The sequence below is a fragment of the Seriola dumerili genome, unplaced genomic scaffold (assembly GCF_002260705.1).
Source record: "Seriola dumerili isolate Sdu_G_001 unplaced genomic scaffold, Sdu_1.0 BDQW01000169.1, whole genome shotgun sequence".
NCBI lineage: Eukaryota > Metazoa > Chordata > Actinopteri > Carangiformes > Carangidae > Seriola > Seriola dumerili.
The window spans coordinates 2,200,757-2,220,502 of NW_019174424.1; the positions used below are offsets into that span (position 1 = coordinate 2,200,757).

Here is a 19,746-nt window from a genome sequence, read left to right on the forward strand (position 1 = left end):
AAGGACACACAAAAAAGAGTGACTTCAGGGAATTAGCAAACTTTCTAGCCTTTTGTAAAGCAGCATTCCTTTAAGGATCATTATTTCTTTGATGGCAATAAGAGAGATATACCGTATCATTTGGTGGATAAGGACCCCTCTAATATGTGGTGCACTACCTGAGTTGATCAAATTTCCCCCCAGGGTGCCAATAAAGAATTTAATCTGTTTTGCTTTCTTAGATTCAGGCAAGAAAGAAGAAAAGATTGAAAGAAAAAGGAAAAAAAAAGAAAGAAATGTACTGTATGTGTATGTGGACATTTTTTCCCTTTCTGCCTGTAAGTGATAGCAGTGGAAAGAAAGGCGCAGTTCCTGCATGTGACACAGAACCAGATGTTTTGCATGCACATGTGCACACTTCATTTTTGATTAGTCTGCATGAAAAGCAGAGTGATATGTGCACACTTGCACACGCACACCTTATCGAAAAAGCGCAGACAGGTTTTTACACTTCCACACACACAAACTAATAACAAGTGTGGGGGGCACTGGTTAGCATCAACCTCCTCAGTGTCTCTCCCCAATGGAGTTGACTGAGCAGGCCAGGTGTTGCCTTGTCGATTCTCAGAGCTGAGGGAACCTCAGTCAAGGTGATAGGCATGACCACCTGATCTACGACCCACTCCACCGACATAAATCACACACACACACACACACACACACACACACACACACACACACACACACAGTTAGGCTTCAGGGCCAGGATGAACTTCAGGGGAACAACTCTGAGAGTTTCTGACTAAAAAGGAAGGAAAGGGCAACACAAATCTTTGTCGTCAGTGAGATTGTTAGATAGAGCAGATTGTGAGATATATAATGGAAACCTCACATCATGGTTTTTTTCTCTTTTTTTTTTGACATGTAATCATTTTCTTTAAATAACTTCAAACATCTATGTTCTATCACAGTATGAACATGCACCAGAACTCCACTGGTGCAGGTAAACTCACTTTTGATTTGCAGTGCCTCATTTAGGCTTCTGACTGATGGATTTCTCAATCAACACACATTACCAGACTCATGATTTTGGAGCATGGTAAGGTCAGATTCAGCTCTGCAGCATGAAAGGCAGCTGGTCTCCAGCGTGCTGATCCTATTAATCAGGCTATTTCTTAGGCAGTCACGATCCCATTACAGTCCACATCTCCATCCAGTGCAATCTCTTGCCTTCGATTTCATCATTTCATTTTGTTTATTGGTGAATCAAAGGCTCAACGACATTAGAAAAGCCCTTTTAGCGGAGCTGACACCATTTTCAGATTGTAGTGGTCAAGGCATGTGAGTTTGAGTTTATCCCCCCTTTTTCTTTTGGAGTTTTTCTTGGTCTGAATCAAAGGTCTAACAACAGACAGTGTCACAGAATGTGTTGTTCAGACTGTGAAGGCTTCTGAGACAAGTTTCAGGTGTTGGGTAATATAAATAAAAATAATTTAGCATTGTATTTTTAGCAAACACAAACATTATACTACTGTAAGTGTATTTCTTGTTGTATGTCAGTGGATTATCTAGTACGTATCTCTAGTTCTCACTGTTACCCTAACCTCACCTACATCTATTCTTTTAAGCAGCAGCACAGCTAACGGAGAAGACGACAGACCCCGACAAACCAACTCCGACTTGCCAAAGCCACTTATGATTCACTGCACTGTGACACAGCATTTCTGGACCAGGTCTTCTGAGAAATAAGGCTGACTAGCGGGGCCTCACTGGTGACGTGTTCTTCTCTTTCATGTGGGTTTTGTATCTGATGTGCTCAAAACAACTCTGAGGGTAAAAGTTCAGCACTTGTCACTTCATTAATAGAAGTATATGGGATGATTCTGCTGATGAATAAAAGCTCTTTGTGAGTCAGAAAGGACCACGGAAATATTTAGTCATTATCACTGTCTGACATGATGGTCATATTACATGGTATTTAGGGCTTCAGCGCACAGCAATAGATATTGCACCAACTCTAATAGACACTTATATGAATTTCAAAAAGAAAAAAGAAAAAAACTAAGTAGAAAATGCAGACACCTGTTTACACCTGCACAGCCCTGGTGCAATATGAATACAAGTATCTGACTTTGACTTTAATCCAGTGCTCGCCTGAGGGCAGACATCTCAAACGTTAATGACTTTGCACATTTATACGGCTAATAATAACAGTCATTTCTCAGTTTCTTCATAGGTAAATATAAGCAGGGACACTTGCACACACACAAGTCCACAAAAAACTCTGAAGAGGACTTGTCACTCCCGAGTGTTGCAGCTGTGATCCTTCGTTTTCCAAGTCTAAGAAGTCAAAGACACACAAAATGCTGGTTGTTTCTATAGTATTGAGTGTGCAAAGGTGCGTGAATGCCTGTGTATAGAGGATCCTGCTTAAAGTGTCTCCAGATGCTCAAGGCGATATGGTCTTTATCAGCCATGCAGACTGGGATCATTGTGAACGAGCCAGGAAGAGGGGGAAATCAGATTTCCTTAGGGACAGATGGAGGGAGGGGATGTGGAAGGAGGGAGAGGATGAAGGATGAAAGAGAAAGGTGCATGAAGGAGTAGAAAGTAAACAAAATGCAAAGCCCAAGGCCTGGGAAGATAAGACAGAAATGTGACAATATCAGGAACAGAGAAACGAAGAAGAGAAAGTTCAGAAAGGTGAGAATGAGTAACAGCGAGATACTGAGGAGGAGGAGAGGGACACGAAGAAGAAAAACATGTGGCCGGAGTGAAGAGATAGGGCAGCGGTGTACGTCTGCTGCCCAGTGCCACAGTCAGGAGCTTCAAGGCCTCTCTCACCTCTCCATCAGCAATGTACCTCTCTGCCTTTCATTCCAAAGTTTGGCTCAAAGGATTAGCAAGGCACACGCGCACGCAAGCACCAACAAACACACCGCTCAGAGCAATCCATGCAGGTATAGGCATGCATTAATATTAACAGCAAAAGTTCTAAAAATGTGAGTGCTACACTCAGTCAAATGAGTGTGCGATTCCAGTATTGTATGCAGACAAACATATACACACAGGCACACCAATGCCTGAGTCATCTTTCCTGGGTGGTCCTCCTGCTCAGATAAGGCAAGCATGTTTCCCTAGGGTGAAGTAAAAGCAACAGAGGGCAGAAAAAAAAGCAAAGAAGAAAGAAGGGAGGGAATAGTGGGAGGAGGAAAAAAGGCCAGGGGCCTCTTTAAACTTGGTGTTTTGTTAGGAGCCGAGCTGCTCTTCATGTGCGGCGGGGCCTTCTATTTGCAGCGTGCTGTCAGAAGTTTCTCCCAAAGTCTGGATTAAAGAGATCCTCTAATGACACTGAGGCTGGACGACTTCAGACAGCAGCAAAAACCTCACACTGCACCGCCTCCAGCCAAGGACACACACACACAAACACACACACACACACACACACTGACAAGAAAAAGGGTAAGAACAGATACATACACAAGGGGCACGAAGCACACAGACATACATAAGCAAAGACACAGTATGTGGACTGCGCCCACACACACACCAGCTTTAGTAGAACAAGGCGTTGTGTGTATGTACGTCTACTGATCTAATAGTAAATAATAAAGGAGGTGCTAACCTCAAGGAGAGATGGATGGCCAGAGAGATGAGCACAGACTCTCTTTTATCTGCACTTTTATCAAAAGACTGTGGGAAAGGTAAAGAAGTGAGTGTAAGAGAAGCTGTAGTAGGAGGAGGAGGAGGAGGAGGAGGAGGAGGAGGAGGAGGAGGAGAGAGGTCTCCCTCCTGAGGTGTTAGAGAAGAGAAACTTTTGCTTTTGCTTTGCTGTCTGTCTGTCTGTGTGTAGGAATAAAGAGACATGCTTTAGCAAGTCGACCAGGACAGCCCCTCTGAAAGATATCACTGATATTGGTATGAACTGACTTGCTTTCAGTGCTTTGATGCTTTTCAGCACTTTTCCCAGAGTTTATTCTGAACTGAAATGGGAAGATACTGCGATGGCAGCAGTAGTGTACCTCTTCTGAATGGCAAACAGAACAGTTATCTCATCTATTGCAATGTGCACATATGACGGCACAGTTATGGAGGCACCTTTCCTAGCACTGATGAAAATAGTAAGACAATTGCCGCGGTAATGAAGACATGTTGCAACCGAGCTATGCCCACAGGGGGAACACACTGTTCTCTATCTTTCCGTCTCTGTCTCTTTCAGCTGCTGTGAGCTACAGTAGAAAGAGAATAGGAAACAACTCTGTAATATGCACCATATGCCTAGTGCGTGTGTTTGTGTGGGGGCTTACATACATATATTCTGTTTATCAAATAGTATATCATTTAATTGATGTTAAGTTTAGCAAAAGTTACTAATACAATTGCAGCCTCAAAACTCCTGACAAAGTGTTCTGAAACATGGATCACTGTTTTCATTCAGGATCGAATGTTCAGAAAAACATTCACACAAATTGCTAGAGATAGGAATTACTACACAACTCTACAGCTCTATGCAGACTTTGACTTGTTTACACTCATTGCTTTGGATTTAAAGACCTTACATAAACTAGCTGGTTGATTCACTGCTCTTATTAATCCCAGTTTTACAATATAGGAACCTTACACCTAAGCCATAACAACTTGATAAGGCAATTGTATCTCTGGGCTGTTTCTGTAAAATTGTGTTTTTCAGTAGTGAAGACAAAACTTTAACTATACATGGGATTCATTATAAGACATCAGGTCATTATGATTTCTTTGTACTTAGTATTAGGCCTGTGGTTTAATGAGTAATTTCCGTTTGTTGTCCTTGAGTGGAGTGTGTCCTCTATGAGCTGTTCTACTTCCCACGTTCCCTTGTAGCATCCTGGAATGTTATCTCTCTCCTACTTCCACCTCCTCTGATATGTGGATCAAACACTGCCGGGACTCTGCCCACAGCCGGAAAAGTCATCAATCAGCCAACACAATGCACACACGTACGGACGCACGCGCACTCAAACATCTACATGGACATGAAGGCATATGGGTGCTTATACAGATACATGAAGAGCATCACAGTGTGAAAGAGAGGGAGACAGATCCACGCCTTCATACATACTTATATAGATCTAAAATGTCACATTTCTAGCTGACACCATTGCTAATATAAAGCAGAAAACAGGCCTGAACTTGAAGTTGTTGTGCACTCTTACTGACAGCATTACTGTCTCCTCTGTCCTTTTAAGATTTAAGAGCACAATGGCCACACAAGGGGCAGGACTGTACCCAGGATTCTACAAAATATATATATATTTTTTTTGCCATAACTCTCGTCTCAGTACTTCTAAAAGTCCATTATTCAGTCAACTCCTGAGTTAAATACTGTATGTAAATCTCTTGACTTGCTAATGTTCGATGTCTTCACTGGTCCGTTTTTGCTTTGTCTCTTCGCCATTTCATACTAGATAGTTAAAATACAGTCCAATCAGCACATGTGAGCTGGGAGCAGTGGCCCATAACTTTATATGCAAAGGTGCTGTTTTGGTTTATTGGGCAGGCAAACTGAAGATTTGTCTAAAGGCATAAAACTGTCTGCACAGAGCTACAGACTGAGGTGTTGCATCAGTGAGATTGGCAGTAATACACATATTCCAAGGAGCTGTTTAATTCAATGTTAATATTGGAAACATTTCCTAATACACCTTTAAATAAAAATAAGAGGAAAGTGACAGAAACACAGATGGCTTAACAAACTTCAGTAAACAATGCGTAGTTCAAGGTTGACATGAAGAACATAGACATGTGTTCAAGGATTTGGACGGACACACGAACAAGATGACAAAACGTGGACACACACACACACACACACACACACACAATGATTGAAGCAGCTCTTTGCCTCTGCAACGGAGGGTATCCAGCACACCTGTTCTTGATCCACTACTGCCATTCCTTCCCACAGGCAAAGTCATCCTTTCAACCCCCTCAGAAACTAATGCATATATAACTACAGAACTACAGACAAACTGCAGCTGCTACAACTAGCCTCACTGAATGTGTGTGTGTTTGTGTGGCCTTGCGTGTGTGCACAGCAAACCTGTCCCTCGTTACTGGTATGCATGCATAAAAGCAAAGCACCAGGATCACATGGACTCCGTTTAAATTTAACAAAGAAATGTACACCCCACATTGTCCGGTGTACAAAGACCAGTTCACCTCATGTATTCACTCTCATTCTCAACCACAGTGAGACAATGGTCACTGTTGCATTATGTAATGTGTCTGCCGTCACTTCACCTGCAGGACACTACAACAGACCTTCTCTTTGGCTAGCACTAGCAGTTACTGCAGGATAGGCCTGGATCAAAGGTGTATACCTCTGTCTGTGTCTGTGTGCATGCGTATGTGCTAAACACAGGATATATGTGGGTGTATGTCAGAGAAAGCAACACTATTGAAAGATGTAGAAACAAGGGCACTAACTCAAAGCTATGTTTGTGTGTGAGTTTGAGGGACAGAAAAATACCGATAAATACTTAGTGAGGAGAAAATAGGAGGGAGAGATAGTGTATGTAGGCCCATGTGTAAGAATGAGACATGAACAATATGTTAAAGGTGTGTGTGTGTGTGTGTGTGTGTGTGTGTGTGTATGTGTGTGTGTACGTGCGTGGCAACATTCGGCAGAAAGACAGGAAGCACTGCTGTGGGGAGCAGGAACAGCGGTGCTGATCAAAGCCCAGGCGGGTGACACTATGGGCGGAGTGCCATTGTTTATTCACCAGCCACCTCTCCCTTTTGGCAGGGCGAAGTGAGCATGTGTGCTTGTGTATGTGTGGGGAGACAGACAGAGTTTGAGACAGAAAGAGTTCGAAGATACAGAGTTGGAGAGAGAGGGTGTGAGAGAGAGAGAGAAGACACAGTGTGTGTGTGTGAGTGTGTGTGTGTGTCTTTGTACCTTTCTCTTGGCAGACTAATGTGGGCTTGAGGTCTGTCAGATTTGGCAGCTGCACATTTCAGGCAAGTGCACACTCACACTCATTCATATGGCCTCGCACATTCAAATGCGCGCGCACACACACACACACACACACACACACACACACACACACACAGACAGACAGACAGACAGACAGACAGACGGACACACTGCCTGTGCACATGGCCACATAAACACACATCATGCACTCAACTAATCCCAACAACCTCACTATTAAACTTCACATTCACCTCAAACCCCTGTGTCTCATCAAAGAAAAAAAATCATCCACAAAATGGAGACACTTCACTAAGATACCACATGTAGGGAAACAGATGACATCAGGAAGTGGATACTCCTCTAACCCAAATGCTGGCTATGTCCCAATACGCTACACTGGCTTCCTCTATACTGGTTCTCATTCCCCTTACCTGATATGAATAGACTGGAAAGATGAAAGTAAATGTGACACTTTCATCTTGCTTTCACCTTCCACAGTCCTTTGACACCAGGCCGGTTCCAGTGCATTAAAACTGCCCACTCCTGCCTTGCCTACTGTTATGAGATAATTGGTAACCTAAATATAACTGGATCAGAAATAGTGGCCCACAAACTACTCTGACCACAACTCCATATGAGACATCATTCATAGGAAGCGGAGGCGGGAGGTAAAGGTGGGTGGTAGGTGAAACATTGAAGGGGAATTTAAAAAACCTCAGCTTCTTTTTTATTTATTGTCCAATGTCCCAAAGTAATGAGCTAAAAGTGGCTAAATGCTGTAGAATTGGATTTCAGCAGCACTAACAGCGTGTTCATATTACATTCAGTAATTTGTTTCAGTGTGCATATTAAAAAAAAATCCCTAATGGAGCTTTAAATTCATATCAGAAGGTCAAAACAACAAGGCTGCTTGGTGAACCACTAGTCTGTCTGCTCATTAATCTGGACCAGGGTTTTGCGGCCTGCCTGTGCACTTTTCTGCAACAGTTTGCAACACACGCTTTGATATTTAGTCTATTTGCTATTCAAACTGAGTAGAGCAGCATCAATGCAAAGCCAGTGTCCCTGTCTGTGACAACACATGCCAAGTAGGCAGGCACACACTCAAGCACTAATGCCTACACACACACACACACACGCTCCCACGACACAAAAATACTCCACCTAAACGTCACTTATACAAAAAACCCGAGATAATGAGCATACTTAACTGTACTACCGTTGTTCTAAAAAAAGGGGTTTACGAGATACAAAGGTCTCTGCAGTTAACACCAACATTTAAGAAGTCACAAGTACAGTAGAGCCACAGAGGGAGCTAAATTCAGGCTAGAAACGGCAGAACCGGGCTGGCAAGGAAAAAGAGGGACATCTGATCTGGTGCACCATGCATTCAGAACAACTGTTTTGGGATTATCCCAATTCAAATGCGCGGCTAACTTTGATGTTATTTTCTTCCCCTCCCATTGTCTGAAGCCCCTCGCTCTCTTCATAATCCGAGCCCTTTGAAGTGAGCAGCATGGAAACAATGTCAGCAGGCGACACACTCCCTCTGATGGCCCACTGACAGCTCTCCGCCATTTCTTTCGTTCTTTTTTTCTCTCTCCCCCTTTCTTCCCTTGTCCGTCTGTTTGCTGTCTCAATCCTCACACTTCCTCCAACCTTTCTTTGCCTCTGCCTTTCTTACCCTTCATTGTTTACCATCTCACCCGCCTCCTCTCCCTTTTCTTTCAAGTTTACACCAACTCTATTTTATTCCTTTATTTTCTGTCTCTTTATTTGCTGTTTGACCAATCTTACCTTCTTCTCCCCCACTGATTCTCTTCTTCCCCTCATGTCTGGCCTTTAATAAGCAATTCAACCATTAATTGGAGTCTCATTAGCGGGTGGCTAATACAGCGGGGATCATAATAATGAGGACACAGATAATGGAAACAGAAAGCTTTTGTCTGCTCCCAACACATATGCCAAGGCCTGTGTCTTGTAACACAGCCTACGACAGGGGAGACAGAGAGAGTGTGTGTGTGTGTGTGTGTGTGTGTGTGTGTGTGTGTGTGTCATGGTACAGCTGCATTACAAGCAACAAAGCTACAATATGAACAAGTGTAGCCGGCAACACTGTCACAGAGTCTCCCTTAAAGTGACAATCAAGAACCCCACGGAGCATGATAACACAGCGACAAACATTGGATGAATTATTGTGTAATTTGTATTCTAGTGTATGTAACTGCATCATCATCATCAGTAATGTTTGTGTTGCTTTTGTCCCACATTTAGATAGCAACTACTGTGACTGTGAATAGCTAACTACTCTCCTCAGTGAAATAGGAATAACATATGAATTAAATAAATTTGATCATGGCTGAATATCAGTTGATTTTTGTTGATCATTGTGCCACTTGAGCATAAACTGCTCATCTTCTGCAGAGCGTTTTGCATGTGTTTAGTCTCACCTAAAATGACTTTGTGAAGCTTTGTTGATCATAATCTGAACACAGAGTGATTATGTCAGTTTATGAATAGGTAAGACAGCGGTTCTGAAAAGATCTGGAGTTCACTATAATCTTCGCCTAGGTCAGAAAAACAACTGTGAAGGACGTGGACAGATTTGGACTACAGAGCCACCGTCAGCCTTTACTTTCAATCATGTATTGGTAGCAACAGAGGGTATGATATTTCAGACATTCTATGTGTACGGCAGGGTTTGGGATAGCCATTTCAGAGCAAACTGCCCACTTTTAGGAAAAAGCTCAGCTCTGAGTGAGGGGGGCTTGGGCTACCAGGGCCTGGAGGGAGAGGAGATCTAAAGGGAGGCTGAAAGACCTGCCTCCTTACTATATAAGGCAGCTGCAACCACAAACAGACAAGGTTGAGTTTGGAAACATGTGCTGATCCCAGACACAACAACTCTTTATTTAGTGAGCCACGCCCAATCAACTGCCACTGTGTCCCAGTGTGGTTGCTAGGGCAGAAGGCAGATTAAAAGATCCTGTTATTCCAAAAGAGAAATGTGCATGGGGGAGGATGAAGATCAGGGTAACGATAAGGGAAATGAATGACTGACCACTTTTACTAATCAAGTGTCTCAATTATTAAACAGTGGCACAAGTCAAACATGGAAATCTTTCACCACAAGAGACATTTTTCATGTACAATCTCTAAACTGCATGACCTAATATTGCTCTATAGATGCAGTTTAAGTGGGACATGTTAAAAGAAACACAAGTGAAAAATAAAGTTAATGCTAAAAAAGGAGCTTGACTGTAAATTTTATCTGTAGAAGAGAATGACAGTAATGATATAGAGAGGCTCTGACTTAATAAGTGGGGTGCAGCAGACAGATTTATTAGGTTCAGCTAGACACAGAGCACACAAGCCACTTAAAGACACTATGGAGTTTGCAACTAGCCATAAAATGACAGAGCACATGCTCAATACAAACTGTGACCATGAGTTAACAAAAGAAAAGTGACCCGTGTCTACTCTATAAAAGTCAAATCCAGACAAGGCTTTTTTGAGGACGCAGTTTACTGACGCCCCCTCCACGACGAACGCCACAGAGACCAACGATAAAGGACAGGAAGTATATAAGACTGCTAGGAGATAAGGGAGACAGGAAGATAAGAGAAACAGATAAAACAGTTGCCACCTTGAAGATTGACCAAAGTGCAGTGCAGATGCTGCTACAGGTACAGTTTTTAATCCTCTGCCGGTATATTAACGTACTAAAGCAAAAACAGTATGTAATAACTAACAAACAACTCGTTTAAATCAGATATTTGGGGGAGTTTGTTTATTGTGAACAATCCCTTATTCAAACAACTTAATTGAACTATATACAATATTATGAAATCTAGTTAAAAGTGTGTTTTGCAGATGTTTTCTTTGTAGGAGCAGCAGCTCTCTTTCCTCCAGACGGCTAATTTAATAATTTTCAATAATTTTAAGGCAACTTCAACTTGATACAGACCAAACTGGGTCATTCACTTCTCCAACATTTTATCTAATATGAAGTTTTTATTCACCATCTCACCAGACTGAGCCATTTGCCACTACTTTAGAGCTTTTCCCGACAAAGTCAACTCTGCTATAAAAAACTGCAGCAAACACTGATAATGCAGTAATATTGCTCTGGACTCCAAACGTAGTAAGTTATTAAAAAGCTCCATGCTATGTGTAGAGGAGCGGCATTTTGCAAACACACTATATACTTACTGAATTCTTATAAAATGGAAAGAATGCAGGATAGTAATTTATTTTGTCATATCATCAATGTTAATCGATGCAATCATTAAGGGTGATTAAGTGACTGATCTCTTAAGCGTCCAACACTGACCTGACTGGCCTGATCGGCACGGTGAGTTATTGTCCTCCTCTCCCCGTCCCATCGAGCGTTGGCCTCCTCCAACTGCCTCTCCATTGCCTGCTGCAGACGAACAGCCTCCTCCTTTGCGTCACATGCAGACGTCTGTAGCTCCGCAATTAGCTACGGGTGAGAAGAAAATCAATGGTTAATTTTAATTCTTAATTTTACCTGCTGTACCTGACCTCGTGTGTAAAGGAGTGACAGAACATCAGCACAAATGGCTGATGGACTATTGACCACATAGTGTTACACCCACTGGTCACTGAGTAAATAATAACACAAGTTGGCATACTGACAAATGCCCTCTCTGCTCTAGGGAACATTTCTTCCAGTGTGTATATAACTTATAAGTTATATGTACTTTTTCTATGCTTATGTTTGAAACAAATGTTAAAACAAGTGGTAAAACAATCAAAGTGGAGAGAAAACCTGCTGCCAGACGCAAAATGCAAAACAAGTTCACTAAACAATGCTGATTTGCTTCATATCACTGGTCTCACTTGTAAGTGCATTTCATATTTGTCATGGATTAAGGTGGCAGTAACAACCTCCTTAAAACACTGCTTTTCCCAGAGTCTCATGTCTTTTTTGAGTCGAGACAGAAGACAGAGAAAGAGAAGAGAGAGGCAAAAAAAAAATAGACAGGAAGGAAAAAACAACTTCCTTTTTGAAGAGCAGAGTGACTTTGTGTTGGTGAACTTGCGGTGCACACCAAGATGAAAAGGAGCTGCCTCAGCTTTGAAATCCTCCAGTCAAAATTAACATTCTATTTAAGCCACTGTCAGGGAAAGGCTGAGGAAAGATGAGAGACAGTAAAAGAGAGAGGGAGTGGAAAGGAGAGATGGGGAAATAGAAGGAGACAGGGGGGGGGGCAATGCTGCTGCTAGCTTTGGGCTAGACAGATAATTGTTTACCGTGTTCGAACTCTGGAGGACTAGCCCTGCTGGAATCTGGAATTGTGTGGGAGTGTGGGAGTTAGGGTGGTGCGGGTCGACCACAGAGAGAGAGAGAGAGAGAGAGAGAGAGAGAGAGAGAGAGAGAGAGAGACACAGAGACAGAGACAGAGACAGAGAGATATGAGAGGGAGATTAGGCTTATTTTGTCAGTGGGAAAGCCACATGAAAGCAACAAATGGCACGTTATTATGGGAACATCATTTCTGGGTGTAATAATTATTTTGCAATATGGATCCCCTGCATCTGCTGGTCTTCAGCCACGGGGCGGTGGCAGCACTCTAAGCTACTCAACTCAGCTGTCTGTCTTGTTATTCCTGTGTATATATACACCACAGCACCTTTTCCTCTGATAGCTAGCCATGCCTTTTTAAGTCTGTAATTGGTCTGGTGAGACTTCTCTATTTTTCCCAGCCTGCGAGCATCTCTGTTTTGGGCTAAAGGCAGGATTACCTCTCCATGAACCTAAGGTAAAAGACGGGGGAGAAATGAGCAGGCCTGGTGTTTATTTACCTGTTTGTAAACGGAAAGGTGAATAACTAAGGCCACAAAAGCAAACAAGTTTTCACACTTGCGAGTGGGAAAAGTGCTGAATTAGTGAAACCTGGTTGAAGACCTCTGATTTGCTGTGGACACCTTTTTTCAGTCATTTAAATAGTGAGGTGAAAATAAAACTGTAAATGACAGAAAAATGCTCAGTCGTCAGACATTAAGTTTTTTGTATGCATAGCAGTCCAAAGAGAGGGCCATACACCAAAAACACTGATTTGTAACTGAATCAGTTTGTAAACTGACAGAAAGTTAATCTGCAACAATTAATTTTTATAAGTAAATTTGCACTTTTCTAATTAATAAACACATATGCAGATTAATTGATTAAATAATAGTTAGTAACAGGCCTATGAAAAATCAGATATTGTTAAGTTAAATTACTATATGGTTTGCTGACAGTGATGAACAACTTTACAGCTTATGTCAATATGTGTATCTACAACTTTTATTTCACTGCATTAAACCATTTTCTAGCCTATTGGGCGCCGCACAGCAAGATGGAGCATTCTGACATATTGTTCTAGTGTTAGCAAACGGCTCCCTGTTTATACATCTTTAGCAGCTAAATGGCAAACTATGCTAACCAGCTAGTTGCTAACATTGTCTGTGTTTGGTGCTGGGAAAGTAGTGTGCAGTGGATTTACAGAGCTTTTTTCCTTAAAACGGTTCACAGTGATATGTGATAATGAGAGCGGTGAGACTGAACCAAAACCGTAAAGTCAGAAGACGTAAAACCAAAACCAAAAAAGCTGAGGAGGGCTATAGAGTCAGGTAATGATTCTCTGTGGGTTGATGACTGTTTGACTCCCTTTCACATTACATGTGGCCCTTTAATCCACTTAATATAAAAGTATTGATTATAGCTGCTTTAAGAATAAAGATAATAACCAGAAGTATAAACAGGCAGGGAGATAAATTACTCTTTTCAAGCATTTGTTTTTTTTAAAGGAGTGAGAATGCATCAAAAGTAATAAATACTGTAACAGATCCTATTTGGTTAATACATGCCTAAAAGGTCACATGTGAACACTGTTTGTGGAAGTTAACAACCGGTATTGTGCTGAAATAAATGAGATAAATTTGCATATAGAGTGAACTTCAACCTTCTTTTCCAGAACACGGTACTTCTCATGCACTCTGCCTCCCATGGTAAATTCCCTCCTCCTCCTACCTACTCCCACGGTGGACGGTCAGGGATAAAGTAATGATCTCCCACCAGTACCACAGCTACCACCCACTGTAGCCTGATCATTAAGTGGGGGAAGAGAGCAGCCCTGTTCAGTTCACAGGTCACCCAGGAGGACCACTCACAGCTAGACGCTTAACACACAGGATTATATTGGAGAGACACTAATTAGGAGAGCCTGTGTATATGTGTGTGTGTGTGTGAGTGAGAGAGAGAGAGAGAGAGAGAGAGAGAGAGAGAGAGAGAGAGAGAGAGAGAGAGTGTGTGTGTGTCAGTGAAAGAGAGACAAAAGCAAGGAGGTAATGTGCAAGAGAGAGGGGATGTGTGTGTGCATGCACGTAAACATATACCCTTATGTGGTGCGTCTCCAGTCCCTCAGGATAATGTATGGCGTGGTATGTTTTTAATTGGGCTATTAGCCATGCAGCTGAGCTCAAGAGCGATGCCCCCTGTCAGACACTGAGGGGTTAACAACTGGGGTTAGCCTTTGAGGTTCAAAGGCCTCTTGTTTACATTTGACTGAGTTGCCCCAAGGGGTAGGTAACATAAACTCCTCCCGCTCCACCTTTACCTTTTAAAACAAAGCCGCCCAAGCCCACGACAAATAGCCTGTATTAATCACGCATATTAATATATTTGCACACTACCCACACCTTCAGCATAACTTTTCTGTATAACAACACACTTCAACAAAGGTGTTGAATTCTGTGCACTGAGATGTTTCTTTAATGTCAGAGAGAGTGTTGTTTGTTGAACCTGTGCCAGCTTTGTGTCCCTAAAACAGGATGAGGAGGATTAATCACTTGTTGCTGTGTATGTGGTGGCGTACCGCACTGCCAAAGCGGGCAAACATAGCTGAACTTTCGCACAGCATCCGACTTCTTTTGAAGTCGAGCATTGTGTAACCTAATAAGCTACCGTTTTCTCACAACATCTGCTTGTCAACCCTGCTTTCAACTCTGTGCCTTTGCCAGCCAGCCCAAAATGGGGGGATTTAAAGAGGAGAAGAAAGAAAGAAAACAACAACCCCCCCCCCCCCCCCCCCCCCCCCTTGAATCTTCTCTTTGGGTAACGAGGTGCAATTACGGCCAAATGAGTGTGATATTTTAGCCTGCTACATAATCAAGAAGACAACTCTTTTCTATACAATGTAAACACTACTTAGGGTGTTTTGGATCTTTTAAACCGACGAGGTAAAAGCTGCCTGAACTTTCTGAGAGATTTTGCTGAATGACGGGGTGTCCTGAAAAGTTATATTCCTGGTTTGAGAGTAGAATTATCTCTGTTTTAAAAGGGCTCAGTCTGAGGAGACAAGCAGTAATGTTAAACATATGGCCCTCGATTAGAAAGGTTTCCAAAGTGTGGCCAGGCGATGCTATGACAGGAAGAAGTATTAGAGGCAGGCAAGAGAGAGTGATGGACAGGAGAATACTACTGGAGGTGAACGGACAGGGGACAAAATGTAACAGCAAGAGTGAGAAATATAATTAGGGTTCTTTTAAGGTCGATTTACACTTCTGCTTCAAGATGTTGCAGAGGCTACTTGTGCGGGCTCAGTAGCTCCCATCAAAGAACTACATAACACATCAGGGCCATGGGGACTGCAGCGATCACACAGAGAGCTGGGCTGCTTGTGTTCTCCTACATGTTTTCTATGATGGTAGGGATTGCTGGTAGTAAAGACAGCATGGAGAAGGCTGAAGTAAGGCTCAGTTAACTTCTCCTTTGGAGTATCTAGACAAATTTTCATTTTGTAATACATCTAACAAAGCTTTTCCCAATGCAAACCTTCCCATTATGGCTTTCTGTCACTGATATTAGTTAATGCACAGCACGGCACGACATATATAATATACAACACGTTCATCTAGTTTGCAGTGATGCTATGACATTCAGTGGGGTAAATTCCACATTCAACTATAAATCTCTTCCAAAACAGAAGATATTGATGTTGGAACTGATGGTACAACTCAGTGCAGAAGCATAAATCTGAATGCATCACCTTTAATATATAGTACACAGCATTCAAAGTTATAGCAGTGCAAATGGGCATTACAAAGTGACCAGTACAAGGTAGATCAAGCAATGTGTGGATTTTAAAGCAGCATTGATTTATTGATTTTTGATCACTTGAGGGCAGCTGAATAAGCTGTAAACACAATATTGATATACTTACTTAGTGTTTATTAACACATTTAGGAGACACTAAGCAACATTAGCAATTAATTTGGAGTCGTGTTTCAGGCCACCTTATGAATATAAATCTAATATTTAAATACAGAGAGGAATTGTCTTTTAGTATGAAGCATAAAAAACTGTCCTGACTTCACACAATTCTGTTCAAGCTGCACACTAAAGTTTTTGAAGCAGTCACTTATGGATGGAGATAATAAGAAACGTACAGTGTACTTCTGTGTTTTATGTGTGTATTTACTTGTCTGAACTTTGCACAAACCTCATGCCAGATATGGGATCTGTGTGTGTGTGTATGTATGTGTGTGTGTGTGTGTGTACCTTCTTGTGCACTTGTGTGTTTGTGCATATCTGCTTAAGGGTAAAGGCCAGGGTGGCTTGCTGGGTGTTCAAGAGTGAGTGTGTGTGTGTGTGTGTGTGTGTGTGTGTGTGTGTGTGTATTTTCACGTGTGCTACTGCACCTCTCCCATGAGTACATTTTCCAACTGTTTGGTGGAAAAAGAGGAATATAAAATGAAAGAGAGGAAAAGAAGGTAGAAGAGAAAACTGATTACCTGGGCAGACTTGGTGAGCTTCTGACTGTACTCCTTCTCAATCTGCTTCAACCTGCTGTTGGTCTGCAACGAGAAGGAAGAGGAGAGTGTGAGAGAGAGATATGCAGACAGACGGATAGAGACACACCAAGAGAGAGAGAGCTGTGAAGTCCTCTGTTAGGAAATGCACAGAGACACACCACCCACCCATTCTAACCATACTTACATACACACACATACACACACATACATACACACACACACGCTCACTCATGTTGACCTCTGCCTCTTGGCAGTGTGTCCCTGTGGCGCAGGCCTGTGGCCCCTTGGCACAGCGCCAGTCCCAACGCTCATGTGTGCCAGCAGGTAGTGACGGGCATGGTGCACAGTGGGCACCACTTCTCTTTGATCCCCTGCCAACAATTCATCACTTAACAAGAAGGGGGGCAGGGGGGGAATTAAAACTTTGCTGCCAATTAGCTATTGGGAGGAAAAAAAGAGAGGTGATCGGGAGAAGCTGGGAGACACAACACGGTGGAGACAGAATAGGAGTGAATGGGGATTGTTGTTAGGAGTTTATTGAGCGCCGCTTGTCTCTTTGTTTTCCGCTGTTTTTCTATGGGAAGCTAGCCAGCTGGAAGCAACGACTGCAAGTGTCTAACACAAGATCTGTCTCCTTTCAGCTAGCTGTGTTGTGATGCCAGAGTTACAATGAGAGGCTGAATGGTGGAGTGAGATAATTAGGTGTGAAGTGCTGGAATTCGATGGGGATGTCAATGACTGCCTGTACGCATAGTGGCAAGGTCTACACAAGTGCTGTAGAAAGACTAAGGCTCAAATTAATGGGGGATATATGGTAGGTCATTATCTGAAAGGCATTCAAGTCTTTTCAGGGGATTTGGATCAACTTAAGTTTTATAGTCTAGTCTGAAAGTATACAGTAAATCAGTATATTTTTCAGATGCTCTCGGGTATTATTTTGAATGCTCACATAACGCAGAAATCAGCAGTTATTGTCCTTCATAAATCTTTGCGCTACACTTTTCTGACTACCAGTTGCTTGTATTTACTGTACCATGCTGTTTTATTTTGCATCAATGTATGCCAGTAACTCTTTATTGATAACCTAATCAATTTCCCCACAGGTGTAACAGAGGTTGTATCTCGTCTAATCTCTGTAAAACTGTTAAATATAACAATTCTTGAAAACTTCCTGTTCACATATGGAAATGCAAAAATAACTACAAAACACCAGTCATGCAAAATACTTTTGAAATTATTTCAAAATGCAGTAAACCTGATTTAAACATAAAAGCCAACATACACAGACACATGAGAAACACACACACATACTTGACTCTCTTGTCCTGACAGCCACTGACAGACCGACAACTCACTACCAAACACTGTTTCAGTGAATGCCCCCCTCGCAGCCATCAACACCTGAGCTTCGTTTGGACACTGCAACCCATCCAAACACTTCCTGACAAACACTGCCGTCCGCTCTGAGCGGACACACCTGTCACCACGGAAACACAGAGCCATCACCAAGGATACGGGCCTGTCTTCCTGCGCCAGGACTCTGAGTGGCGGCTCGCTTGTCCCTAGGGGCTCTATAGCAGCTGATGAGAGAGGGGGAGACAAAGAAGGGTGTAGAAAAGGCAAGAGAAAGAACTGTGTGTGGGAGAGGGGCACAAATGGAGGCCTTCGATGTTTTTTCTGTACAGCTGACATATTTGTTGTCTCCCTTTACTGCTGCAGTAGTGCTCCATCTTGGCTACAGCTTAGTTGAAGTGACACTGGGGTAGTTAGTGTTTGGTATTTTTAGCTATAGCTCTGCCTCTTAGCAGGCTAATTTTCTTAGAAAAAACACCATTAATACAAAAAACATGTCACAATCAGAGGCACCACACTTCTTTGATTTGATGTCATTATCTTTGCAATTCATGTTTTAGAATAAAAGGGATGCGGCTTTCTAGTGAAAATGAAAGAGAAATATCAGCATCATCTCTGCAATTGACTGTAGTGAGTGTGACTATCAACTGTATATGATGGTGAGTTCACATGTGAGTGTATTCATAGAAACATATGGCCGTATTGACATGCATACATGCTCAGATGTTTCATAAAAACATAAAGAGCTTGCTACTAGCCTATTCCTTTTACCGACACTCAGGGGAATTTAGCAGGAAGCATTATACAACATCATACATTATACAGCTCAACCATCTAAACACACATAAAAAATGGTTGGAAATAGATGAAGATGTGGATAGTACATGCGAGGAAAAACAGCCCAACAGGACTGACGAATACAAAGGGAAAATTAGAGATAAATTAAAAGCCTAGCCATACGTGTGTGTCTGTGCGTATGTGTGTCTAAGCACTTTCAAAGAGACTACCTGTACCCTGCCAAAGGCATTTTCGTGCTGAAGGCACTTTGAGGCTGTATCAGGCTCTTCAATCGCCTCTTAATCCTAGCGGTGTGGAGTGCAGCTGCTTTGAAGTGTGTGTGTGTGTGTGTGTGTGTGTGTGTGTGTACTGGTATGTGTACATGTGTATGTATGTGTGTGTGATAAAGAGAGTGGAAGTGGATCTGAAGGCAAGGCATGCACCGCTTACCAGAACTTAATTAATAATCTGCAGTGGGAATCAGGCCAAACACACACACACACACACACACACACACACACACACACACACACACAAAGACTGGCAGGAGTAAAGATATGCACACAAGTCACACTTACTCAAACATAGATAATGGACAAACAGGACACATGAAGGCCAACACACAGCCAGAGTTTGATCTATAGCTGTTTGGAAGTGAGATTTGCTCAAGGTGCGCAGTCCCTTTGTTTTGAATGGACCATTGTATTGCTGCTAAAGGAGGAAGAAACCAAAAGTAAACATTTCTCAGTAGAGAAATGCTGCCAACACATGACAACCTCTGCGTGTGTGTGTTAAAGTCAATGTGTCTATTTCCAGTGTTTTTTTTTTTGTTTTTTTTTTAAAGTATTTTCAGAATCTGT

General features: G+C 42.3%; 1 protein-coding gene across 1 annotated transcript in view; it reads right to left on the reverse strand.

Annotated features, from left to right (window-relative positions):
• The window catches only part of cep112 (centrosomal protein 112), a 99,183-nt gene that overhangs the window by 10,245 nt on the left and 69,192 nt on the right, over positions 1–19,746 (reverse strand). The window contains exons 21-22 of the mRNA XM_022752538.1: positions 16,736–16,798; positions 11,268–11,417 (exon numbers count right to left, since the gene is read on the reverse strand). Coding sequence (XP_022608259.1) covers positions 11,268–11,417; positions 16,736–16,798 — 213 coding nt within the window. The remainder of the gene's footprint in view (positions 1–11,267; positions 11,418–16,735; positions 16,799–19,746) is intronic.